This window comes from Macaca nemestrina, chromosome 6 (assembly GCF_043159975.1).
Source record: "Macaca nemestrina isolate mMacNem1 chromosome 6, mMacNem.hap1, whole genome shotgun sequence".
NCBI classification, from domain to species: Eukaryota; Metazoa; Chordata; class Mammalia; order Primates; family Cercopithecidae; genus Macaca; species Macaca nemestrina.
Window position 1 is genome coordinate 96296595 of NC_092130.1, and position 25412 is coordinate 96322006.

The 25412-nt window shown below is 38.3% G+C and overlaps 1 protein-coding gene across 6 annotated transcripts in view; it reads right to left on the reverse strand.

Annotated features, from left to right (window-relative positions):
• The window catches only part of LOC105475067 (mutS homolog 3), a 227046-nt gene that overhangs the window by 149605 nt on the left and 52029 nt on the right, over positions 1-25412 (reverse strand). For all 6 annotated transcript variants that reach the window (XR_011624887.1, XR_011624888.1, XM_071098741.1 and 3 more), the window contains exons 9-10: positions 8157-8269; positions 4749-4863 (exon numbers count right to left, since the gene is read on the reverse strand). Coding sequence is in view for 4 of the 6 variants with exons in the window: in XM_071098741.1 (XP_070954842.1) it covers positions 4749-4863; positions 8157-8269 (228 nt within the window). In the remaining 2 variants the exon portion in view is untranslated. The remainder of the gene's footprint in view (positions 1-4748; positions 4864-8156; positions 8270-25412) is intronic.

Genomic DNA, 25412 nt, shown 5'->3' on the forward strand with positions numbered 1-25412 from the left:
TTTAACCCCACCCTCCACACTGTCTTGATTACTCACTTTGTAGCAAGTTTTGAAACAGAGATATGAATCCTATGAATTTTAGGATCAGCTTGTCAATTTCTCCAAGAAAGCCAGCTGGGATTTGATACAAAAATTGCATTGAACTTAGAGAGTGATCTGAGGATTACTGCATCTTTTTTTTTTTTTTTTTTTTTTTGAGATGGAGTCTCGCTCTGTCTCCCAGGCTGGAGTGCAGTGGCGTGATCTCAGCTCACTGTAAGCTCCGCCTCCTGGGTTCATGCTATTCTCCCACCTCAGTCTCCCTAGTAGCTGGGACTACAGGTGCCTACCATCACACCCAGCTAATTTTTATGTATTTTTAGTAGAGACAGGGTTTCACATGTTAGCCAGGATGGTCTCAATCTCCGGACCTCGTGATCCGCCTGTCTTGGCCTCCCAAAGTGCTGGGATTACAGGCGTGAGCCATCGCGCCCGGCCGGAATACTGTATCTTAACAACAGGTAAGTTTAATGTCTTTGAGGTTTTCTTAAATGTCCATTGTCAGGTCAAGAAAGTTCCACGTTAGTCGTAGTTTTTTCAGTGTTTTTATTATGAAGGGGTGTTGAATCTTATGAAGAGCTTTTCCTGTCTATTGGGACTATCATGTAGCTTTTGATAAGCGAGATTAGATTAATTGGTTTCCAGATTTTTAAACCAAACCTGTATGCCTGAAATAAATCCAATAGTCATGATGTATAATCATTTGTTATATATTTCTGATTCCATGTACTTACATTTCACTGAGGATTTTTATGTCTATAATCAAAAGATACAGGTCTGTGGTTTGTTTTCTTGTAATATATTTGTTTGGTTTTGGAGTGTTGAAATTTGGGGCCAAATAATGTGTTCCGTAGGGATATCCTGTGCATTTTGGGATGTTTAGCAGCATCCCTGGCTGCTAGCCATTAGATGTCATTAGAGCAGCTTATATATTAAGCCATTTCTTTCACTAGTAAGTAAAGGTAATCACCACATGTTATCATTCTGTTATCATAAGAAGTTTTCTTTAAAAAAAAGGTTTTACAGTTTATCTTGGGTGGATTTTCTCACTCTTTCCTGAAATTTCCACTATCTTTTTGAAGTTGTGACCACTCCAAATAAAAACTATCCAAAAGGACAAAAGCACTCACTTCTAACAACAAAAAGTTGATTCCTTTGAATTTCATAAATTTAGGCATCAGGTTAATTCTGTCATAATAAATATCTAACACCCTCACATTCTATTTATTTTGTTTTTTTGTGTTTTTTTTTTTTTTTTGAGACAGAGTCTCGCTCTGTTACCCAGGCTAGGGTGCAGTGGCCGGATCTCAGCTCACTGCAAGCTCCGCCTCCCGGGTTTATGCCATTCTCCTGCCTCAGCCTCCCAAGTAGCTGGGACTACAGGCGCCCACCACCTCGCCCGGCTAGTTTTTTTTTGTATTTTTAGTAGAGACGGGGTTTCACCGTGTTAGCCAGGATGGTCTCGATCTCCTGACCTCGTGATCTGCCCGTCTCGGCCTCCCAAAGTGCTGGGATTACAGGCTTGAGCCACTGCGCCCGGCCTATTTTGTTACACCATTTTTCTTTGAAACAAACTTAAACTCTCAAAATAACTTTAGAACCTAAAGTCTGCCTTAACAAAACTTCACTTAAATCATCCTTAAGAACAATTCCTGAAATGGCATATTTTCTCAGACTACCTAAAATTCTACTGTAATGGCACAAGGGCCTTTAAATAAATACGTATCACGATTTTAATGAAACATGCAGCAATGTTTGTGAAAGAATTTGCTAAACAAGCCAATTCAAATGAACTTTATTTTCCCCTTGATAACACAGCTTTTGAAATAAAAGTCCAAAACTTCAGCAGCATAAGGTATGTTTATAAAGTAATGCAACTGAATTTTTCATCTACAAGGAGAAAATTCATTTTTCCAAAGTAATCACCTTAAGAAGCAATTGGGTGCGGTGACTCACGCCTGTAGTCCCAGCACTTTGGGAGGCCGAGGGGGGTGGATCACAAGGTCAAAAGTTCGAGACCAGCCTGGCCAATATGGTGAAACCCCGTCTCTACTAAAAATATAAAAATTAGCCGGGCGTGGTGGTGCGTGCCTGTAGTCCCAGCTACTTGGGAGGCTGAGGCAGAAGAATCACTTGAACCTGGGAGGTGGAGGCTGCAGTGAGCCAAGATCATGCCACTGCACTCCAGCCTGGGCAACAGAGCGAGACTCTGTCTCAAAAAAAAAAAAAAAAGCAGCAACATTATTTTTGCAAAATATAAGAACTATAGAATTACTCTTTTAGAATGATCTTCAGAGTCAAATTACATGCCACTCATAAACACAACATTTCATTTTTAAGCAAAACTAGAGTACCAGTTTGATCACCATCTTCATTAATTAATCTTGGTTTCCAATGACCTTTTGGCAATTTCCAGTGAAATACACCCTCACAGAACAAAGAATTCCTTCCTTCCTTCATTCATCCTGTATTAATACTATATATAATAATAATAATATATAATAAAAGCCTACTAGGTGCCAGGCTTATGCTGGATGCTGGGAATATATACAAAGGGGAGCACTTTATGTCTTTTGGCTTTGGCTCCATGGAAGTACCCAACAGGTACATTATATCATACACTAAGTCACCAGCAGAGCCAGTTTCCTGACCATCCTCCACCATCAATTGTAAGAGGCAAAAAGTTCAGCTTCTTTCAATTTATCAAGAGGTTAACCTTCAGGTAATTTGAAAAGATGCTATTTTAATTTCAGTATATATAGACATCTTGTTTTATTGTTTGGTATTATTCTTACTTTGAATTAAATATGAGGAAGACAGGCCGGACGCAGAGGCTCACACCTATAATCCCAGCACTTTGGGAGGCCAAGGCGGGCGGATCACTTGAGGCCAGGAGTTCAAGAACAGCCTGGCCAAACCTGTCTCTACTAAAAATACAAAAAATTAGCTGGGCGTGGTGGCATGCACCTGTAATCCCAGCTACTCGGGAGACAGAGGCAGGAGAATTGCTTGAACCCAGGAGGTGGAGGCTGCAGTGTGCTAAGATCGCACCACTATACTCCAGCCTGGGCAAGAGCGCTAGACTCCATCTAAAGAAAAAGAAAAAAAAAAAAATATATATATATATATATATATATATATATATATATGGGGAGGACACATCTTTCCAGGTCCAAATTCATTTGCTTCTGAACACACCAGGGCCTGATTTTTAAGTTAGTTTCCTTACTCCAACATTAATACTTCTTTGCTTGGTGATATAGAACAGAAACATAAGTCTTAATGGGCAAGCTATTTATCACTAATTCTACCTCACTTACAGGGTCCCTATCATTAACAAGTCAAACTGGTAGGTAGCTTATCACCCCTTTTTTAAAAAGCCCCAACACAGCCAACCATATAGACTGATCTCTTTAATAAGTTTATTTTTGGAGCTTAAAGTAGAATCCAATGAGGGTATAATGCCGGGCTGACACGTTTTAAAATAAAACATTTTGGCCACACTAAAAAATGTCCAGATTAATACAATACCCAGGTTCAGAAATGAAACATCAGTTGAACTCCACTATGCCACATCCATCCCCAATCTTTACTCCTTTCCCTTCTTCCTCCTGGAAGAAACCCTGCTTCTGAATTTTCTGTCACTCCCCTGCATGTTTTCACTTATTCCCTAAGTACATATATATTCTTAAGCAGTATAGAGTACGATTTCACATGTTTCTAACTTCATATAAAGGTATGTACTGTGTGGCCTTCAGCAACTTTATTTTTGGCTTAATATACTGTTCATGAAATTTAAGTATTGGTCATATATTAATAGCTCTAGTTCATTCATTTTCACTGCTGTATAACATTACATTGCATGAATATAGCACAAAGATCCCTGATAGGCATTTAGATTGCTTTTAAATAGGATAAAATTGTTTCCACAGAAATGATACTCTGTTCTAGTACCACACGGGAGAACACACATCAAAGACATTACAAAAAGAACCCCAAGGAACCTGCCTTTCTTCGACTCTCTCCAGCAACCTTGAACCAGCACCACTTCCTTGTTTCCTAGTTAATTTATATTCTGTCATTTTCCTGAGATAGCACCCATCTCCCCTCCCACCTGTGCAGAATGGGACAGAGCTGATGTATCCCGGATCAATATAATGGAGGGTGATTCTTGACAGAGCCAAAGAAGTGGCTGGTGAAGGCGGAATGTAAAAAGACAAGAAAAGTATCCTACTACTTTTTTCTGTTCCACTGGTTATTAAACAAGTATTTTCCTAGAATGTCAATTGTGAGCTTTTAAATTTCCAAAATCCACAGTTAATCACTCTTGTAAAAAGCTGTGTTAGCAGCTGGCCCTTTTCTCTCTAACTTTATGGTCTATGAAATAAGAAATGAAACCAAGAATAAGAAAGGTGGTAAAATTTTATGAAGGCTTTTTAATACTATTTCTGGATCCGTTAGTATAAAGCAGAGTTTTGTAGTCAAAACTATAATATATCAAATAGCTACCATGAATACAATTTATTTGACAGAATTCTATCAATATATTTTTAATATTCTTCAGCAACAATACCAAACAGCTCATCCTTGCACCCTAGTATTCTATCAATAGCAGGCAAGCTTCTCTAAGTGTAGTACTACCAAATTCAATTTAAGAAATGTTCATAATATAGCCTCCCCCTTTTTGTAATTTTGGAGGAATCACTCACTCAGGTTTGGAGAGCATTTTTTCCAAGTTGAATTCTTTGAGGTATTTTATGATGGCAGCCAAAGAGCAAATCACAGGCTTCTCTAAGTTAACAATGCCAGAAATAATTTGAGAACCTAGAAAACAGAATATATTAACTTGTTATTAAAAAAAATTTTTAATTAATCAAATTCGAAAATGTAATAAATAGAATCATTAACTTATTACCATTATGAAACACAAATTTTAAGTAAAACTTTATGGTTATTGAAATAGTAATTTAGACAATATCTCCTAAAATTGACCTTTGGAAAAATGTAAATCATTACTAATACCCAGGGCATGGAAAAAAGGGGCATTTTTCTGATGGTGGAATGAACCTTTTTTGGAGAACAGGATATTTTTTCAAAACATAAAATGTCCATCCCCTTTGCCTAGAAATACTCCAAACTGCATGTCGAGGATGTGTGTACAAGGAGGTGACTTGAAAAATCTTTTGGAGTATTAAAAAAACTAGAGGCCACCTAAATCAACATTAACAGCATAGTACTTAAGTAAAGCTTGGTAAATCCTGGTTATTATGTACCAACTAAATGGAATGACTTCCAGTTACCTGCACTGATACGGAAGGCCATCTATAACATGTTGCTAAGTGGGGGAAAAAAGTTGTCTGATCATTTTCATGTCTCACCACAAACACTGCAACAGCTTTCCATCTGGTCTCACTGCTTCATCCTTGCACCCCACAGGGTATTCTTAACAGAGCAGCCAGAGTAATTCTTTTTAAAATGTATATCAGATCATTAGACTATTTTGCCCCAAAGTCCTCCAACATCCCCCAACTCATTGAGAGGAGAAGCCAAAGTCCTTACAGTGACCCTACACAATCTGCCTGCCATCTCTTCTGTATTTCTGAGCTCACCTCCTAATGTTCTCCCCATCAGTTACTCTGTTCCAGCACACAGACTACTTGCTATTCCTTAAACATGCCAAGCACCCTCCTACCTTAAGATATTTTGTGCTTACTGTTGTCTCCGCTTGAAATACTGTTTCTTCACGTCTATGTGGCTTTTTCCCTTAACTCCTTCAGTCTCTATTCAAATCTTCATTCAAGTGCCGTTTCTCAGTGAGGCCTTTCTTTACCATCCTATTTAAAAGTTCAACCCACTCCCCTGCCTTATTTTTTTCATAGCATGTATCACCTTCTAACACACTAGTTTACTTTATTGTCCATCTCTCACCATTAGAATGTAAACTCCAAAAGAGCAGGAATTTTTGTTTTATTCCTTATTGTACGCCCAATGCCTCCCATATAAAATAAGCATTCAAAAAAATTAGCTGAACAAATAAATCCCAGCTATGTTAAACAAATACAGAGAACTATGTGTGTACGTTTATGTGTGGATGTGTGGATTTTTACACAAGGATATATGCCAAATTTTAATGATAATCCTTCCGACATATAAGCGGCAAGGGCAGAGGACAAGTTTGAGGGCAGGCACTTTACTTTTTTCTTTATATACGACTATGTTGTTTGACTTTCTTGCAATAAGCATTAATTACTTTTAAAAGTAAAAATATATATATATTACAAGATGTTCTCTACAAATCAGTAATATAAAATATCTTATTAATTTTAACTACAGGTGTTTATAAAACCAGAGTGTAAATGAAGTGCTAACAACACCTTTCCGTTCCACTGAGAATTTTATTTTCTTTTAACTTTCTAGCTTTGTTCCCCAGAAAATGTGATTAAGATGGTGTATCAATGTGTCAGAAGTAGCACTGCCTGTGGTAAAAATGACCAAATATCAGTACATTATATCTGGACTGAGAAGAATTATAAATACCTGACTTCAGAGCTTTGGCCTTCTCTCAGTGCACTGACTTTTGCAACCGGGCATGTCTTCTGCAGAGACTGCAGCAAGAAATACGGTCTCCTCAAGGGCATGGAGCTTCTAAGCCAGGGTGGCGCTTATGCTCACTTGATGTGAGTCTCCTTCCTTCATACACTCTCCAGGGCACTGCCACAAAGACTGCTGTGAGGACTATCCCACTAAGGGGAACACAAGCTCCACTTGCAAGGTGTGTTTTCTGGCCCATGTCTTTTAAGTAAATCTGATACCACGAATGGGTCATCGTAGTCTTGGGATTTAATCAGGTCTTTAGCTGAACATAAGATGACCCCTTGGTAATACTGAATACTGGTGTTAGAAGTGGGGTACACTTGGTTGGGCATGGTGGCTCATGCCTGTAATCCCAGCAACTTTGGCAGGCTGAGGTGGGAGGATCGCTTGAGCCCAGGAGTTCAAGATCAGCCTAGGGAACATGACAAAACCCCACCTCTATAAAAAATACAAAAATTAGCTGGGTGTGGTGGTGCATGCCTGTACTCCCAGCTACTTGGGAGGCTGAGGTGGGAGGATTGCTTGAGTCCAAGAAGCAGAGGTTGCAGTGGGCTGAGATCACGCCACTGCACTCCAGCCGGGGTGACAGAGTGAGACCTTATCGAAAAAAATAAAAAGAAGTAGGATACATGCTCAGACACTTGATTCAATTTGATGAAGGCATCATGAAATTAAGAGACATGCTAACAAGACACTGATGCCTAGATGCAAGGAAATGCTAACCAGATACTGATGTTTAAATGGAGCAGTGACGGGGAGCTGATGACGAACGCTCTCTAGCATGTGACAGGGATAAATTTCCTCCATATGGGGTCTGATGAAGATCAGACTAAAGCCAAGTTTATGCCGAGGGGGAAAATGTCTATTCACCTCACCATCCATAAAATGGACCCTAACATAAGCTGGACTGGCAGGAATGTGAGGTACAAATGAAAGTAAGCATTAATGCCTGACTGTGGACATGTGAATTAGACAAATAATGATTACCTAACATATTTCAACCCTGTCACTAACATTCTGGTGTTTTAATTTTGGCAACCAACATTTCAAAATGCTAGTCTTCATCAGAATATTTATCATCCAAACGGTCCACAAAATACAAAGATACTAATGAGCCATCTTTAAAGATAAGCAAAAAGGAAAGATGGTCAAAAACTCCTTCTACTGTAATGAATATGTCAAAACCATCAAGTTACTAGCTGGTCATAATTTTTTAAAAAGCTGCAATGGTTCTTTTTGTTTTTAGGAGACAGGATCTCACTCCAGGCTGGACTACAATGGCGTGATAATAGCTCACTGCAGCCTCAAACTCCTGGGCTCAGGTGATCCTCCCCTGCCTCAGCCTAACCAGTAGCTGGGACTGCAGTGCAATAGTGTTTCTGATGAGCACAACAACAGTGAGACCTTCTTCTCCCACATATTTATAGTAACAACCTAGACGTCATTAAACTGAGAATCATACTCATGCCTTTATCCAAATTTCCAATCAGTTCAACTTCAGGACCTACAGGGAAAATATTTACCTTTGATGTCAACTGTGTCTTTTGCATAAAACTCTGTAACTGCCTGGAAAGCATGGCTGTATTCAAAATAAATGTTATCCATCCTTTCAACTCGAATTCTGTCATCCTGCACACTGAAAGAAAAAAGGAAAATTTCAAAGATAACTTGTCTATTATCATGAAATGCTGGTATTTAGGTCTTGGAAAAAAGATATTTATTCCTTATTCTTTCCCAAGTTGAAGAAAGAAAGAGAAAGAAAGAGCTAAAGTTTCTCTGCCAAAAAGCTCTATTTCATAAAATATTAAAATGAATACTTTTTATTAACTGCTATTTTATATCACCTAGCACATTGTGAGTTCTTTATCATTATTTAAAAAGAAAAACTCATTGAAATTAGGGTCCATTATGTTACTAAATATGAAGGGAGAAAAAATGAAAAGCATCATTTCGATTTGATTACGTTATTTGTTTAAATACTCTAGCCACAGAATACAGCACTGAGTAACTCTTTCTTTGAGGGACTTTCTGCTAAATCTGTTTCTATCACAGTCTCCAGTCAAATATAGTAAATGAGGTTAACTCTCACTCTTTAAAGTGATTCTACAGTCCTTCTAAAAATATGTATAAAAATTTGCCTGAGTACATAAACAAAATCATATCATGCTGGGTTAGTGCATTTTCGTTTCCTATTTTTCTTGACTCCCTATTCCTTCCTCCTTCTCTTCTTTCTTTAGCACCTCACTCCCATGACTGTTATCTCTCATGTTAACAGCCTAGAATGAATCTCTCCATATTTTTTCATGTTCATATTTTGGTCATACACAAGCATATCTAATATATGCTCATTATATATTACGTTACTATATTATAAAACTGAGATGGTTTTATAAACATATTTCTGTGTCCTGTTCTCTTCACTTAATAATTCTAGAAAGTCCCTCCATAAAAATGACCTAGCTACAACTCCTTCTTTTTAATGGCTGAAAAATATTTCATAGTATATAGATGCCACAATTTCTTCAACTATTTCTTTGTTGTTTGATATTCATTTGGTGTTAATGTTTCATCACATGTTGCTTTAAAACATTTTTATTTAAAAATATAAAACTTTAGTTACAGTTGTAGCCTGCACATATCCCTCCCTAATCACATCCCTCTACGATTTCCAGAAGGAAACACTGGCTAGGCACAGTGGCTCAACACCTGTAATCCCAGCACTTTGGGAGGCCAAGGCAAGAGGACTGCTTGAGCTCAGGAGTTTAAGACCAGCCTGGGCAACATGGGTCTCTCTACAAAAAACACAAAAATCAGCCAGGCATGGTAGCACATGCCTATAGTCCCAGCTACTTGGAAGGCTGACATGGGAGGATCACTTGAGCCTGGGGGGTCAAGGCTGCAGTGAGCTGTGATCACACCACTGCACTCCAGCCTGGGTAAGAGTGAAATTCTGCCTCAAATTTTTAAAAAAAATTAGTAAAAGAAAAGAAGCAAACATTATCTTGAATGTGATGTATATTACCATGTATGTTTTCATTTTTTATAAAAAACTGTATCATTTCATGCTTTTCATTTTGTATGAGTGGTACTTTATCTTAACCATACAAATTGACTCAATGTTACACTATTTCTAAGATTTATACACGAAGATATATGTACTTTTTAAATTTTAACCGCAGTTTTTTGTTATTATATTTTCTAATAAATTTAAGATCTGCTTTCTGAATTTATTCACCAGAATTCATCTTTGTGGATAGTGTGAAGTTATAAATACAATTACATTTTCCATATAACTAATGATCAAAGTAGCAATTAGAGAGCATTCCATATGTCTCTGCTGATTTATAATGTTACTTTCACTGCATATTGCATTTCTATATATGTCTTTGGCTTCTCCATGCTGTTCCACTGATCTTTTTGTCTATCTCTGAATCAGGACCACGGTCTCTTAATTTCCAGGGCTTGGCATCTATAGCTAAAGTGGCATGGCCCCTACCTTGCTCTTCAAGATTGTCTTGGCTACTCCTGGACCTTTGATTTTCTTTGTAAATTTTAGGTTCACTTACCTTCTGTCTTCACAAGAAACTTGCTGTGATTATTTTATTTTATTCTATTTTATTTTGTTTTAGTTTAGTTTAGTTTATTTATTTATTTATTTATAGACAGAGTTTCACTCTGTCACCTAGGCTGGAGTGCAGTGGTAATGGTACGATCAGGACTTACTGCAGCATCATCGACTTCCCAGGGTGAAGCAATCCTCCCTCATCAGCCCCAAGGAGCTAAGACTACAGGTATGTATTACCATGCCCAGCTAATTTTTTTCTATTTTTAGTAGATACGGGGTTTCGCCATGTTGCTCAGGCTGCTGTCAAACTCCTGGACTCAAGCGGTCTGCTCACCTCGGCCTCCCAAAGTGCTGGGATTATGGGCATCAGCCATTGCACCCAGCCCTTATTGGTATTTTGCTTTGATATGTAATGAATTAATTTAGAGAGAAATAACATCTTAGAGATATCACATTATCAAAGCTGGTATATTCCGCTATTCATGTCTATTATATCCAACAGTAATGTTCTGTAATTTTCCCCATGAAGGTTTTATATAGCTTTGGTTGTGCTCACTCTTAGATATGTACACATACCTCTCTCTTGTCTTTATCTGAAACAGAAACAGGTGTTAGGAGGGGCCCAGCATCAGGGGACTCTACTGCACATTAAAGTTAAAGAACCACTGACCTATACAAATAAAAGACTGGTGCTATAATGAAAATTAGTAGATGATAGGAAAGAGTATTTACAAAGAGTATTCCCAAAGCAAAGCGTATTTCCTTTGGAAGCTTATCTTATGTATATTGATGTAGGTATATCTAATGATCTAAGTACATAAAAAGTTGTCTGTAAAGCTATACTATAAACAACTGAGTTAAGATAATTTAGAAAGTTTCTCAATATTTTTTTCTTTGGCTCCCTATGCAGAACACTTTCTTGGTCTCTACAGAAAACCGAAAAAAGACTTGAAACCATCCCCAGCACAAAAATAAAGCAAGCTTTTTTCTATTTTTATGATTTTCCTTCCTGAGCAAGGAGATCGTAAGAGTTGATTTAAAAGTTCAATTACAATGCTTTATAATAAATAAACAATAGTGAAACTTTATTACCTATTTTGCTTAACAACTAGGTTAAAATTCAAAAAGAAGGATTTATGACAGAAAATCTATAGTGTATATATTTGTTTTTACTTCACAAAAACAGTTAAACAAATTCTCATGGGCATATGCCATGCATCAATCACTCTTTCTTAGTTTACAATCTAAGACAACAGACAATAATGTGGTAGACATATGTAAAAGATACAGAAAATACATAAACACAAACGGCTATACCCCATCACAAAGGCAGAACACTCCCTCCCTCAACATTATGAAAAGTAGAAATAAATGTATCATTTCATCAATGTAACACATATTGGTAATTTTTTGGTATTTTTCTTGATATAATATTTTACTGAAATAATTGTTTTTTGTTAGATTCAAGCAGTTTTTGTCTCCCTAAATCCTGCCATAAAAACAGAGAATTTAATAACCAAACTAAAACCCCCATGTACTACATTATGACTGCATCTCAAGATATTAAGAACCCTGAAATGCAAGCAGGTGGGATGAACAATAAGACACAAATGCTATCAGCAACCATGTGAGAAGCAGCAGACAGAAGCAACAGAACTCTAACAATCGGAAAACAGGAACAACACAAAACAGCAACCAGGTACTCACTGGAAAGTATAGTAGGATATTTTGAGGAGCTGAAATTGGGAGTGCAGGTTGTACATTTGATAATAGTGACTACAGGGAGTCCACAGTAAGGCCTGAAGGGGCTTGAGAACTCTAGGCCCTATGAACTCACAAAACCAATGGTGCAAAGCACTTTTTTAGGACAAATCTTACACTGAGGAAAAACTCCTATGAACAGAATCTAAAATGAGGAGAAAAGGGTAACAGGGTAATTGTTAAAAAGACAAAAGTACTACAGAAGAGAGCCAGGAGAAAATGAGCTGTCACATTTGCAAATACTGAACAGTATGCAGCAAAATGAATGAATCTCAAAAATATCGTATTTTGTGAAAGAAATCAAGCCAAAAAAATGTTAATATATACTGTAAGATATTCTGTATTTAAAATTCTGTAAAAGGTAAAATATACTGGTGGAAAATTAATAATTGCCTAGGGCCAGATGTGAAGGGAGGGAACCAACTGCAAAAGCACATGAGAAAGTTTGAGGGTAAAAGTATTCTTCCACATCTTGACTGTGATAGTGGTTACAAAATTGTGTAACACTACCACTTACACTTACAGTTGTGTAATCTGTACACTTAAAAATGAATGAATTGTTTATAAATAATACTTTGAGTTAAAAACCACTACCAGAACTATGAAGTCAGAAAAGCTATTTTGAATCTACGCCTCCTCTAAAAGTTTGGGAAAATGAATTTGCATAAAAATGAGTAATAGAAAAGGACCAAACTCAAATCCTGTCCAAAGTTATGATAAGAAATAAGAGAATAAGCACAATAACATCTCTACAGACAATAGAATGTTAGACATCTCCATAAAACATGCAAACCCTAACAAGTTAAAAAAATTATTAAGAAAACAAATTGGACTTAGAAAAACTCAGAAATGAATGGGCAGAACTCAGGAATTAGAGACAAAAGAAAAACTCAGAATGAAGGATAGACTAGAAGGAACACAACTGAATAGATACTACAGATAATAAAGATAAGAAGCAGGAAATGAAAGGGGGAAATTTTTTCAAAGTCAAAAAGAAATGAAAAAGGAGATCTGAAAGATTGGAAGAAAGTAACAAATGGAAAAGGTTGGCAAAGAAGATCTAAAACGTTTATAAAAGGTGCTCCCAAGGTACAAACTTGGCAAAGAGGGCAAAGCAAAGAAATAGAAAAATAACTTGACACTATATATTTAAAAAACACATCACATACCTGGGGAAATCAACCCATAATGACCACCACAATAAGTAATCTAGTAAAATTATTTCCAGCCAAAATGACAAGTTGTTTATAAAAGAAAGAAAAACAGAGTTGCCAAACTTTAACAGCAATGTTTTATACTACAGACAATAGAGTAACATATTTAAGATACTCAAAGAAATAAACTGTAAGTAAAGAATTTTACGCTTAGCCAATCTTCCATGTATAAAGGCCACAGACAGCTATAACCAAAGTATGGTCACCAGACCAGTAGCATCACCACCACCTGGGGACTTGTTAGAAACACAGATTCTCAGGCCCCATCCCACATGTACTGAGCCAGAGAATCTGCCGGTGAGGCCCAGTACTCGGTGCTTTAACAAGCCTGCCAGGTAATTCCGATGCACACTAAGGTGTAAGAACAACTATGCTACAGAATAAATTTCAGACACCCAAAATGACTAGAAAGACATGGATATAAGAATTGGCGGTGAGCATATACTACATATTTGCTTGGAGAACTAAGACTCAATGGAGGCTATAAGAAAGACGGTATAGTACCTAATGGCTATATGCTCTGACGATGCAGATATATTACAACTGTGAAATAAATGGGGGAGAAATGGAAGACCAAAAGGAACGGCATTTTATAATATACAATTTTAATAATATGGATTCAGTAATGTGGGATAAAGCAAATTAAATACCTGATATTTGAAATGAGAAAATCAGAGTACTTACATAAGAACCAGGCTTTTCAACATGGTTGGGAAAAGGAGATACAGATGTTAGACTGTAAAAGTTAAATAAAAACTCTTTAGCCCTGAATTTGAATTAGAAGGAATTTTTTTTTTTTTTTTTTTTTTTTTTTGAGACAGAGTCTCGCTTTGTCGCCCAGGCTGGAGTGCAGTGGCCAGATCTCAGCTCACTGCAAGCTCCGCCTCCTGGGTTTACGACATTCTCCTGCCTCAGCCTCCCGAGTAGCAGGGACTACAGGTGCCCACCACCTCGCCTGGCTAGTTTTTTTTTGTATTTTTAAGTAGAGACGGGGTTTCACCGGGTTAGCCAGGATGGTCTCGATCCTTGACCTCGTGATCCGCCCGTCTCGGCCTCCCAAAGTGCTGGGACTACAGGCTTGAGCCACCGTGCCTGGCCTAGAAGTATTTTTTAATGAGTTCTTAATATAGTCTGACCTATCCAATAAATAGACTCCCTAGTTGCACAGGCTGTGGTTTAGAAATACCATTTCCTGGCCGGGCTGGGAGCAGTGGTATATCTCTGAAACAAAAGTCTATTTGGGCCAGAGGTGGTGGCTCACGCCTATAATCCCAGCACTTTGGGAGGCTGAGGCGTGCAGATCACAAGGACAAGAGATCAAGACCTTCCTGGCCAACATGGTGAAACCCTGTCTCTACTAAAAATATAAAAATTAGCTGGGTGTGGTGGCACGCACCTGTAGTCCCAGCTATTCAGGCAGCTGAGGCAGGAGAATTGCTTGAACCCGGGAGGCGGAGGTTGCACTGAGCCGAGATGGCGCCACTGCACTCCAGCCTGGTGACAGAGTAAGATTCCATCTCAAAAAAAAAAGAAAGAAAGAAAAGAAAAAGAAATACAATTTTCTACTAAAAGAAACTAGGGAGGGATTACTGGAGAAATGACTAACTCCAGGTCTGGGACTGAAAATGTTTAAGATGAGCCTAGACTATCTCGTTACACCAAAAAGCTACTAAAGATTACTAGCATCATGGCAAAATGGCACAGAAGTCAACTTGAAGAGACTCTCTTTGCCCACTAACAGGCCATTTTGAGCACTGGGAAGAATAACAACTGCAATGAAGCCAAAACACATAGATATGTTTAAACCCTTGGGTTCATAACGACACTTTAAAAAGCAAGACTTGTTCATCACTACTGAGTATCAATGACTACTCAATTCACAAGAAGAGAGATAATTATATGCCTCCTAATGAAAAAATAGAATCTATGAAGTTCTCTTCCTCTTCCATGAAAAAAAAAATTCTGAATTTTACTAAGCCTCTCAATTCAACTACCAATTTACAGAAAATACAGAGGAATATTTTAAACTCTATGGAGATGTAATCAGCAAAATCTAGACTTTGGAAAACTCCACAAGAAAAGCAACTGAGTTTCTTCAAAAAAACCAGACAAACAAAAAAAACCAAAGGAGGGGTTAGGAATAAAAAGAGATGGAGAGGAAACCTGTAGATCAAGAAGCTTTTAAAAGGTATTTTTATAAAAAGTCGGGCACAGTGGTATGCACCTGTAGTCCCAGGTACTCAGGGAGCTGAGGAGGGGGATCACTTGAGCCCAGGAGTTCCCAGCTCACCTGCGTAACAAAGCAAAATCCTTGTCTCTAAAAACACAAATTTTAAAAATTTTGAAGACATTTAAAAAATAAACTGGCAAAATTAAACCATAAGGATACATACTTGGGTGACAAAACTACAAAGGAAATTAAGAAGGTGATAACAATGACAAATTAAGAAGGTGACAACAATGACAAAGTCATGGTTCCTCTGAGGGCTATGACAGCGAGGCGGCAGAGAGAGCTTCCAGAGTGACTGCCAAAACTCTATATCCTAGACTAGATGGTGGTTTCAGCAGCCTTCTTCTATATCTGTATTACATTTGTTTCTTACATTTGTAACATATTTTAATTTTTTCAAATAAAACACAAATGATTCCAATTTTAATGACTTCTCCTAAAATTAAATTACTTCTGAAACTTTTACTTTTTACTTTAACCCAAGAGTCTGTTTTATCTCATAAGCAACTACCAATGTTCCATCATCACGCTGAATTTAGAAGTATTTTGATACAGGAAACTCAAACAACTCAATACCAAAAACACAAATAACCAGATTTTAAAATGGGCAAAGGACCTGAATGAATGGTCAATAGATATAAAACAAAAAAAATGTTCACGTTAATCATCAGGAAAACACAAATCAAAACCACAATTAGATATTTACCTCACTCCTGTTAGAATGGCTATTGTCACAAAGACAAAAAGTGTTGGTCAGGACATGGAGAGGCGCGGACTCTTACATACTGTTGGTGGGAATGTAAACTAAGACAACCCTTATAGAAAATAGCATGGAGGTTCTTTAAAAACTTAAAATAGACCTACTGGCTGGGCAGGATGGCTCACACCTATAGTCCCAACTACTTGGGAAGCTAAAGCTTGAGGCCAGGAGTTTGAGACTAGCCTAACCAACATAGCCTGTCTCTAAAACAATAATATAAATTAGCTGGGCATGGTGGAGTGCACTTGTAGTCCCAGCTACTCAGGAGGCTGAGGTGGGAAGGATCTCTTGAACCAAGGAGCTCCAGGCTGCAGCGAGCTATGATTATGTCATGGCATTCCAGCCTGGGTGACAAGGCAAGATGCCCTTTCTTAAAAGAAATTTTTATAATAAAATTAGAACTACTAGATGATCCAGCAATCTCACTACTGGGTATACATCCAAAGGAAACAAACTCGTTATGTCAAAAAAATATCTGCTTCTCACATTTATTGCAGCACTATTCCCAACAGCCAAGTGATGGATTCAGCCTAAGTGTCCATCAGTGGATGAATGGATAATGCAAATGTGGCAAATGCACACAATGGAATACTATTCAGCACCCCCCAAAAATGAAACCCTGTCTTTGCAGTAACATGGATGGAACTGAGGTCATTATGTTAAGTAAAATAAGCCAGTCACCAAAAGACGAATGTCACATGTTCTCACTCAAATGTGGGAGCTAAAAAAGTTGATCTCATAGAGGTAGAATAATGGTTACCAGAGCTTTGGGGAGGGAGGTAATGAGAGGCTGGTTAATAGGTACAAACATACAGTTAGATAGAAGGAATAAGTTCTAGTGTTTTATAGCACAGTAGGGTACGAGTATAGTTATCAATAATTTATCATACATTTCAAAACAGCTAGAAGACATTAAATGTCTGACATAAAGAAATGTTGTGTCTGAGGTGACAGGTATCCTAAACACCTGATTTTATAATTATACATGGTATACATAAATGAAAATATCACATGTACCCCATAAATATGTATAAATATTATGAATCAAGAATAAATATGTAAAAAAAATAAAAAGTTTCTCAAAAAAGGTGTTAGACAGGCACAGTGGCTCACACCCGTAATCACAGCTACTCAGGAGGCTGAGGCAGGAGGATCGCTTGAGGCCAGGAGTTTGAGACCAGCCTGGCAAAATAGCAAAATCCAATCTCTGCAAAAACAAAAAAGATAGTTGTCAGATACTATCATAAAAGTTAGACACGGGAGAGAAATTTTTAAAAAAACTTCCACTTAGAGCACTTCAACAAGTTTTCTTGTAAGTTAAGAATCGACCTTTAGAACAAATAAATCATAAAGAGGAATTTCTCTAAATAAAAGTTTACTGAGGAATGTTCTATTTAATAAAGAAATAAATATAAAGCAGTTGAAAGATAGGTGTGGGGTGGGGAAAACTGGCATTTTTCATTAGTCAACACAATTCTGAAATAGAGTCTACATAACGCTTTTAAACATTCACAGGCATTTCTACCAGCCACTCTTATGGCTCATAGTGAATGGCAGAATGATCACTTTTAAAAATGCTTAGCAGACATTTATGGAGTGCCTACCGCACGTTACCCCTCAAGCCCTTGCACCACACTGCTGTCAGAGAGAGCACTAAAGATGAAGACGCTGCACTTGCCCTCTGACTCCTTCAATAGCTCCCCATTCCTGTGATCAGGAAAAGTGCTTCCATATATGATATGATTGGGATTTGTGTCCCTGCCCAAATCTCGTATCAAATTGTAATCCCCAGCGCTGGAGCAGGGACCTGGTGGGAGGTGACTGGATCATGGGAGTGAACTTCCCCCTTGCTCTTCTTGTGACAGTGAGTTCTCATGAGATCTGCTTGTTTGAAAGTGTGTGGCAACTCCCCCTCTCTCTTGCTCTTGCTCCAGTCATGTAGGACTTGCCTACTTCCCCTTCAACTTCTGCCATGATTGTAAGTTTCCTGAGGCCTCCCCAGCCACGATTCCTGTACAGTCTATGGAACCCTGAACCAATTAAACTTCTTTTCTTTATAAATTACCCAGTCTCAGGTAGTTCTTTATAGCAGCACAAGAACAAACTAATACAACAGAGCACATTTAAAATTATCTAACAAAATGAATACCACCCCCTGCCCACCACTGTCATAGAGCTTACTTTCTAGTAGGGTTAAGCAGAAAATAGAAAAGAAAAATAATAATAATGTTAAAAAGTAATTTTTTATGGTGATCTGACCCCCTCACCTCCCTCAGGTCTCCATTCAAAAGTCGTCGTATCAGTGAAACCTTCCCCAATCACCTTGTGTGAAATGACTGCTCACTAGAATCCATGAGGATGGGGACTTTTGTCAGTGTTATTTCTGCTGTATTCCATGCCTGGAACAGTGCCTGGCATAAAACAGGTACTCAACCTAGAGAGTATTGCTCAATAAAGGAATGAATGAGTACAAGCTCCAGAACTACAGCTCTCCTTGCTGTGGGCAGCATTATTCCCATTTTAAAAATGAGTAAATTGAGCTTGAGACATAAAGTACAACGTCCAAAGTCATGAAGAGATAACAGATTAATAGATATTCAAATCAAGAGTAGCTAGCTCCAAAGGCTTTATCTATTCTACTACAAGCCTAGGCAGGCATAAGCTGACTCAGGAAGAAACCTAAGAGGGAGGATATTCTCCCATCTGTGGTGCTGAAGAAGGATTTTTCTACCTTAATCCACTAGAGAGAGAGTATCAGACTAACTACTGCAAAGTTCTTATCAATCTTTATCTTCCTGTAGACTTCCTTAATACCTGGATTTTTAGAAGTCTGCAATAAAGTTATTTAACTCAAAAAGGCGTGACCTTACATGAGCTCCACAATGTTTTTAGACAAGTTCCTAGAGTGAACACAAGCGGCAGCTGGTTACTCAATTATAGTTCTAATTAAAATTTTGTTTGATAAGCAGATAAGGATTTAGAAACCCATTAAGTTTGATAAAAATGGACTTGTCACTTATCCTTGAGGCTTTCCTGGAAGTGTTACAAGAATGTTAAATTCATCGTTCTGCAATCTGTATATTAAACCATCTTCACACAAATATTTTTTCAAACTGGATGAAGTTATAAAATCTCCTATCTCTATTTTCCTAGATTTCTTAATTAAAGAACACTATGGTAAATTCAAATCACTATATCTCTGAAACAAAAGTCTATTCGGGCCAGACGTGGTGGCTCACGCCTGTAATCTCAGCCCTTTGGGAGGCTGAGGCGGGCGGATCGCCTGAGGTCAGGAGTTCCAGATCAGCCTGGCCAACATGGTGAAACCCTGTCTCTACTAAAAATACAAAAATTAGCCAAGTGTGGTGGTGGGCACCTGTAATCCCAGCTACCTGGAAGGCTGAGGCAGGAGAATCACTTGAACCTGGAAGGTGGAGGTTATAGTGAGCCAAGATTGTACCACCACACTCTAACCTGGGCAACAGAGTGAGACTCCTCAAAAAAAAAAAAAAAAAAAAAAAGTCTATTTGAAATTCTGCACACACGCAAAACATCCTACCAGAATTCTGTCAAACAGATTTTACGAAAATTTCTACTTTAACCTTTTCATATGTAACATGCCTCTCTGTTGCTGAAGGTATGTTTTTGAAAACTTAAAGGGTAATAAACCTTACAAGATTGTCAGTCTTGATTTCCTCAAACTGTAGTCTGTGGGACACTGGCATCAGAATCACCTGCAAAGCACACTGGAAGTACAGATTCCAACTCCAAAGATGCAAAATCTGAATTCAGCAGGAAGTTAGAGGACAGCGAGCATTTTCAACAGGTTTCCCGGGGTAAGTCACAGGCAAACTGCAGAATGAGAACAGCAGGCAACAAGAACAATACCAGTAGCCACCATAGGACTGGAGTAAAAATGGATGGAAATCTGCTCCAAAGACAAGTATCCAATGGTAGTCCATGATTCAGCTGCTTTAGTAGAGGTGGACAGTAAATACCATTGCATCAAAAAAATTAAGTTATCTATGATTATATAATTGACCCAGGTCTAAAAAATTATAAAACCACATTCCCTTGCCCACTCGCTACAGAGGCTATTTGTGCTGTGGGGTTGAAGCCTCGTGAATGGAGAGGAGCCTGAACAGAAGATGTGCTCCTCCCAGGGTGGCAACTTCCCTTCTGCCCTTGTTGGTGGGACTAACAACAGGACAGTCATCTCGGTCTCTCAGTCATTACATAGGGCATGCCAAGCTAGACTGTTTTAAATTAAAGCTTCTAATTTAAAAAAAAAAAAAATCCTTTTCACATGTAACAAGGCTCTCTGTTGCCTACTATATTGCTTTTGAAAAATTAAATGCTCTCTCAGCAAGTGTTGAGCACACACTAAAACAAGGGAACGTCAGAACCAATAATATCTTTTAATGTCTACTTGGAAATAAAACTGGTGACTCTCTGGCATCATGTAACAGACCACCAACAGAGATTCTGAACTAATGTTCCACTGTGAACAAACAAATGTCAGCTAACCAATTTCATGATCTATACTGACTTCAGAAACTCATAGACAAAAAGAGCCTTGTTAAAGGCGGACAATATCCTCTGGGAAAACTCACAAGGCCTCCTCTGACAGTGAACTCATTGGTAATAATAACACTGATGAGTTCCAAGCTGAGTAATTCATTCTCTCCTCTGAAGACAGAATGAAACAGGGTTCCTGACTGAGTAGGACAGACAAGGTAACCTGGCTTTAATGTCTCCATATTAGACTTACTATGAAACTCATTAATTTTATCAGTACTCACAGTAGGGAACAATCACTACTTTCTTAGAAGACTAAGGGCATTATTTGAAATTATAATTCTAAAACCAACCACTAGAACAAAACCAAACAAAAAAAAAATCCAAAGAAAACAGATCACATCGTGAAAGATTTAAGAGATATAAAAATAGAAAGTATAACACAAAATAATATAGATAAACTAATATCAAATGTATCTGACATATTAAAGGGTTAAATTCACCTATTAAAAGAAAATTAAATTCAGATTGGATCACACAGGAAAAAAAAAACCCAAAAATTCTGTGCTACAAACAGGATTGCAACTCAAAACAAAGTAATTCAGAAAGGTTACAAATTTAAAAGATGGCTGAAAAACAACTGCCTAGAGGTATATATTAGGTAAATACAAATAAAAAGAAAGTATGAGATCAAATCTTGTTATCAGGAAAAATAAAATTCAGAACAAAAACCATTAAAACAGGACAAAGACAGGTATTTTTATAATAGTAAAAGGGACAGGATGGAAGAAACTCTTTACCCCATAACCTTTTTAAAATACTTTTCGTTTTTTGAACTAAAATATACAACTTATTAAAAAAATAAAATGGCACATTAGAAAAGAGAAAGAAGAGAAAAAAATTGATTACAGGATTTATGCAGGAGCTCCCAGAAGGAGATGCTGTTCTTCTCCCTGGACTAGAACCTTGGAGGCTGGGAGTTGGGACAGAGCGCCGGAGCATCCTGCCACCTTGTGGAACACCAGGAGGCAGCCAACACAGGAGGAGAGGAAAGAGCAGAGCCCCTATATCCAGCCAAGCCAGATTCTAGCCATGCCCGATTCCAGCCTGCCCTCAAGCTTTTCACTTATAAGCCAACAGCTTCATTTTCAACTAAAAATTTTTTCAAGAAAAACTCATTAGAAAGTGTAGTGCTGGCCGGGCGTGGTGGCTCGCATCCGTAATCCCAACATGTGGGAGGCCAAGACAGGCAGATCACTTGAAGTCAGGAGTTTGAGACCAGCCTGGCCAATAGGGTGAAACTCTGTCTCTACTAAAAATACAAAAATAGCTGGGTATGGTGGTGCAGGCCTGTAGTCCCAGCCACGCAGGAGGCTAAGGCAGGAGAATCACTTGAACCCAGGAGGCGGAGGCTGCAGTGAGCTGAGATCACACCACTGGGCTCCAGCCCGGGCAACAGAATGAGACTCCATGTCAAAAAAAAAAAAGAAAGAAAGAAAATGTAGTATTTTCAAAAAGGGGTGTCCTGCTGTCCAGAGAAGGAAAGAGATATAATCGCATAGCTTCTTAGAAGGATGGCAGCCCCTATTGAAGTCCACATGGCCAACAGTGAACCAAGGTGAGAAAGACCCAGTTTGACAGTCAGCTGGTGAGTCCTCTTCAGAACAAGCCAACAAGGAGACACAGCACCTGTGAGAGGTTCTGGAGGCCTGAAAAACCCCTCCTTATCAACAGAGGCGAAAGGGCCTTAGCCAAGTTACCACAAGGGATTGAAAACTAAAAGCAGATTTAGGGCCCAGGCTTCTTCAGGCTTAAACAGGCCTGAGGTGAAGAAACACACCAGGACCTATCCACAAAGGAGAGGCCTGTTTGGGAGCAAGGGAGGATTGAGAATTTCCCCACTATGAAACTCCATGGGGCCTCAGACTCAAGGCTAGCACAATGGGAGATGGACTGTTCAAAAGGCTGAGAGAGACAGGAGGTATTACCATAAGGCAGGAAGTCTGAACTAGGTAAACTCGTGTTGTTCTAAAATTTTTTTCTAGTTTTTTCTATACTTTTGATTATACCTTTGCTTCTTTTGTAACGGTTGGTTTTGGTTTTGTTGTTTTTAAAGGTAAAACTCTATCAAAAAAATTGTAGTCTGTCTTGGCAAACCTGACGGGAAAGTACTTCTGTCTGCAATGAGGTTAAAAACACTAAGAGGATCAGCGTCCAACTGGGAAACCAAAGGAAAGGGGAACCCTTGAAGGGGAAGGGAATGGCAGAGAAGTCAAGGGCTGAGAGATGACACTCATTTCTGCCTGTTGTCATCATCGTCCAGCTCTTGGTCCTTGATCCTAGAAATCTTTTCTAAGGACAGAATTCTTTAGTAGCAGTATTTTAAAACCCCCATCCTTTCTTAATCTTTCAGCCCCTCACAATCCCAAGTCTTTTTACCACCAATCCACACATACTATACCCCAGACCTGTGCACACATTCTCAGTTAACAAGTGGGCCAAGGCTCACCTCCTCTAAGACGCTTTCCCAGAAGAATAACCACATGTGAGGACAACCCATGCTTTCTGCTGGACACCAGGGCTGTGGTTTATAAAGAAATACCTTCATAAATAAAGCTGCTTTGTTTTAAGCACAGATGCTTTGTCAGAAACTTTACCACCAGAGAGAAATTCAGACTGTAATATGCATTATAAGGGAAAGAAATTTCATAAAATATTAACCAAAATAATTTTAATTGTGCTATAAAATATTACGCCTTTTTGCAGTCAAAAGCAGAGGTGAAGGAAGGGAATAGCTGCCCCTTTGTGTGTTTTTCCTGAGAGGCTGTAAGACATAGTGCGCTTCAGAGCCAGGAAGTCTGTGTCAAATTCCAGTTTTGCCACTTAGCAATTGTATAACCTAGACAAGCAACTTAACACCTCTGAGCCTCAGTCTTCTCATCTATAAAATCTGTAGTAAAATAATAGCAGCATCCTCACAAGGGTGTTTATGAGGATTAAGTCAGTCAACAAACATAAAGCCTTTAAAACAGTATCTAATACACAGTGTTATATTACTACTGTTGGTTAAGAATCAGAGATAGCAGTAGTCATGTGCTCAAAGGAAAAGAAGGGGGAGAGCTTTAGAATAGATGTAATTGGGTAAGAGAGGCACAAAGTCAAGAAGCTACCAGCATTAAGGAATATTTTCAGTAGCCACAAATTTTGCCTCTAATAGCACCTTTTTCACTCCAGGAGAACAGAAGATAAAGGATAGGAAAAGCTACTAATGTGTGATTTCAGAAACAACTGCCACTGCCCAAAATACCACCTCATCTACCTCTGATACCTGAAATGCCTTTAAAAGCATTTCATTTCACAAGAAGAAAGAAAAGAACTTCTTGAAGATCATTTAAATTGCAGTCCTCAAATATGAGAAAACCAAAGGTACAGAAAGCCTTATCTATACTAAAGTTATTATTAAACATAATAAAAATTAACAAAAGTTGTTAAAAACTCTTAGAATTGATTACTTAAGATTGTACCAGTTGTGCAATATTTATGAGCTTTACCAAATGCTCCACAAATTCCATTAGCTCAGGGTACACACACACACCCCCACACACACCCACCCACCCACCCACCCCTATTTTATATTCATCGCTAATGGGGATCTACTAGGAAGAAGCTGACATGGTAGATTTCTAGAGCTCCCATCCCACCTTTTATTTCTAGTATGTGATAAATATAATAACTTCTGCAAAAAAAGAAAAAGAGGGTCCAGTGTCGCGGCTCACACCTGTAATCCCAGCGCTTTGGGAGGCCAAGGAGGGTGGATCAGTTGAAGCCAGGAGTTTGAGACCAGCCTGGCCAACATGGTGAAACCCTGTCTCTACTAAAAATACAAAAATTAGCCAGACGTGGTGGTGGTCGCCTGTGATCCCAGCTATTCAAGAGGGTCAGGCAGGAAAATCGCTTGAACCCGGGAGGTGGAGGTTGCAGTAAACCAAGATCCTGCCACCGTACTCCAGCCTGTGTGACAGAGAGAGACTCTGTCTCAGAAAAAGAAAAAAGAAAAAGAGAGACCTAAAAACATTTTTTAAATGACATCCTATAAAGTCAAACTCTAAAATATCTAATATATGAACATAAAATTCTAGGTCATTTTTCAAAGTCAAATCCAAAACAAAACCTTTGATCAAGGCCAAGAGTTTGAGACCAGCTTGGGCAACATAAGTGGGACTCCATCTCCACAAGAAAATCTATACCCCAGCTACCTGCAGGGCTGAGAGGATCATTTGGGCCCAGGAGTTCAAGGATGCAGAGAGCTATGATCATGCCAATGAACTCACCTGGGTGAAAGAGCGAGACCCTGTCTCTAAAAAAAATTTAAAAATTTTAATTAAAAACAAAGACAAAATGAAGCCTTTGGCACCAACATAATTCAATGCATATAAAAGTCTTTTCTATAAACAGTGTGGTAAATGTACAAAGAAAAAGGAACCTCAATCCCTGCCTCATATCATGATGCCCCAAAGTTAAATCCAACTATTTAATACACTAAAAGTAAAAGCTAAAACTACAGAACTAAAATAAAGTAGGAGAAAGTGTTCATGATGTTGGAGTAGCAAAGATTTCTTAAGATACAAAAAGCACTAGTAACCATAAAAGAAGACACTGATGCATCTGACTTCACCAAATTAAAATCTTCTGTTTTTCCAAGGTCATAATCAGGAAAATTAAAAGGCAAGC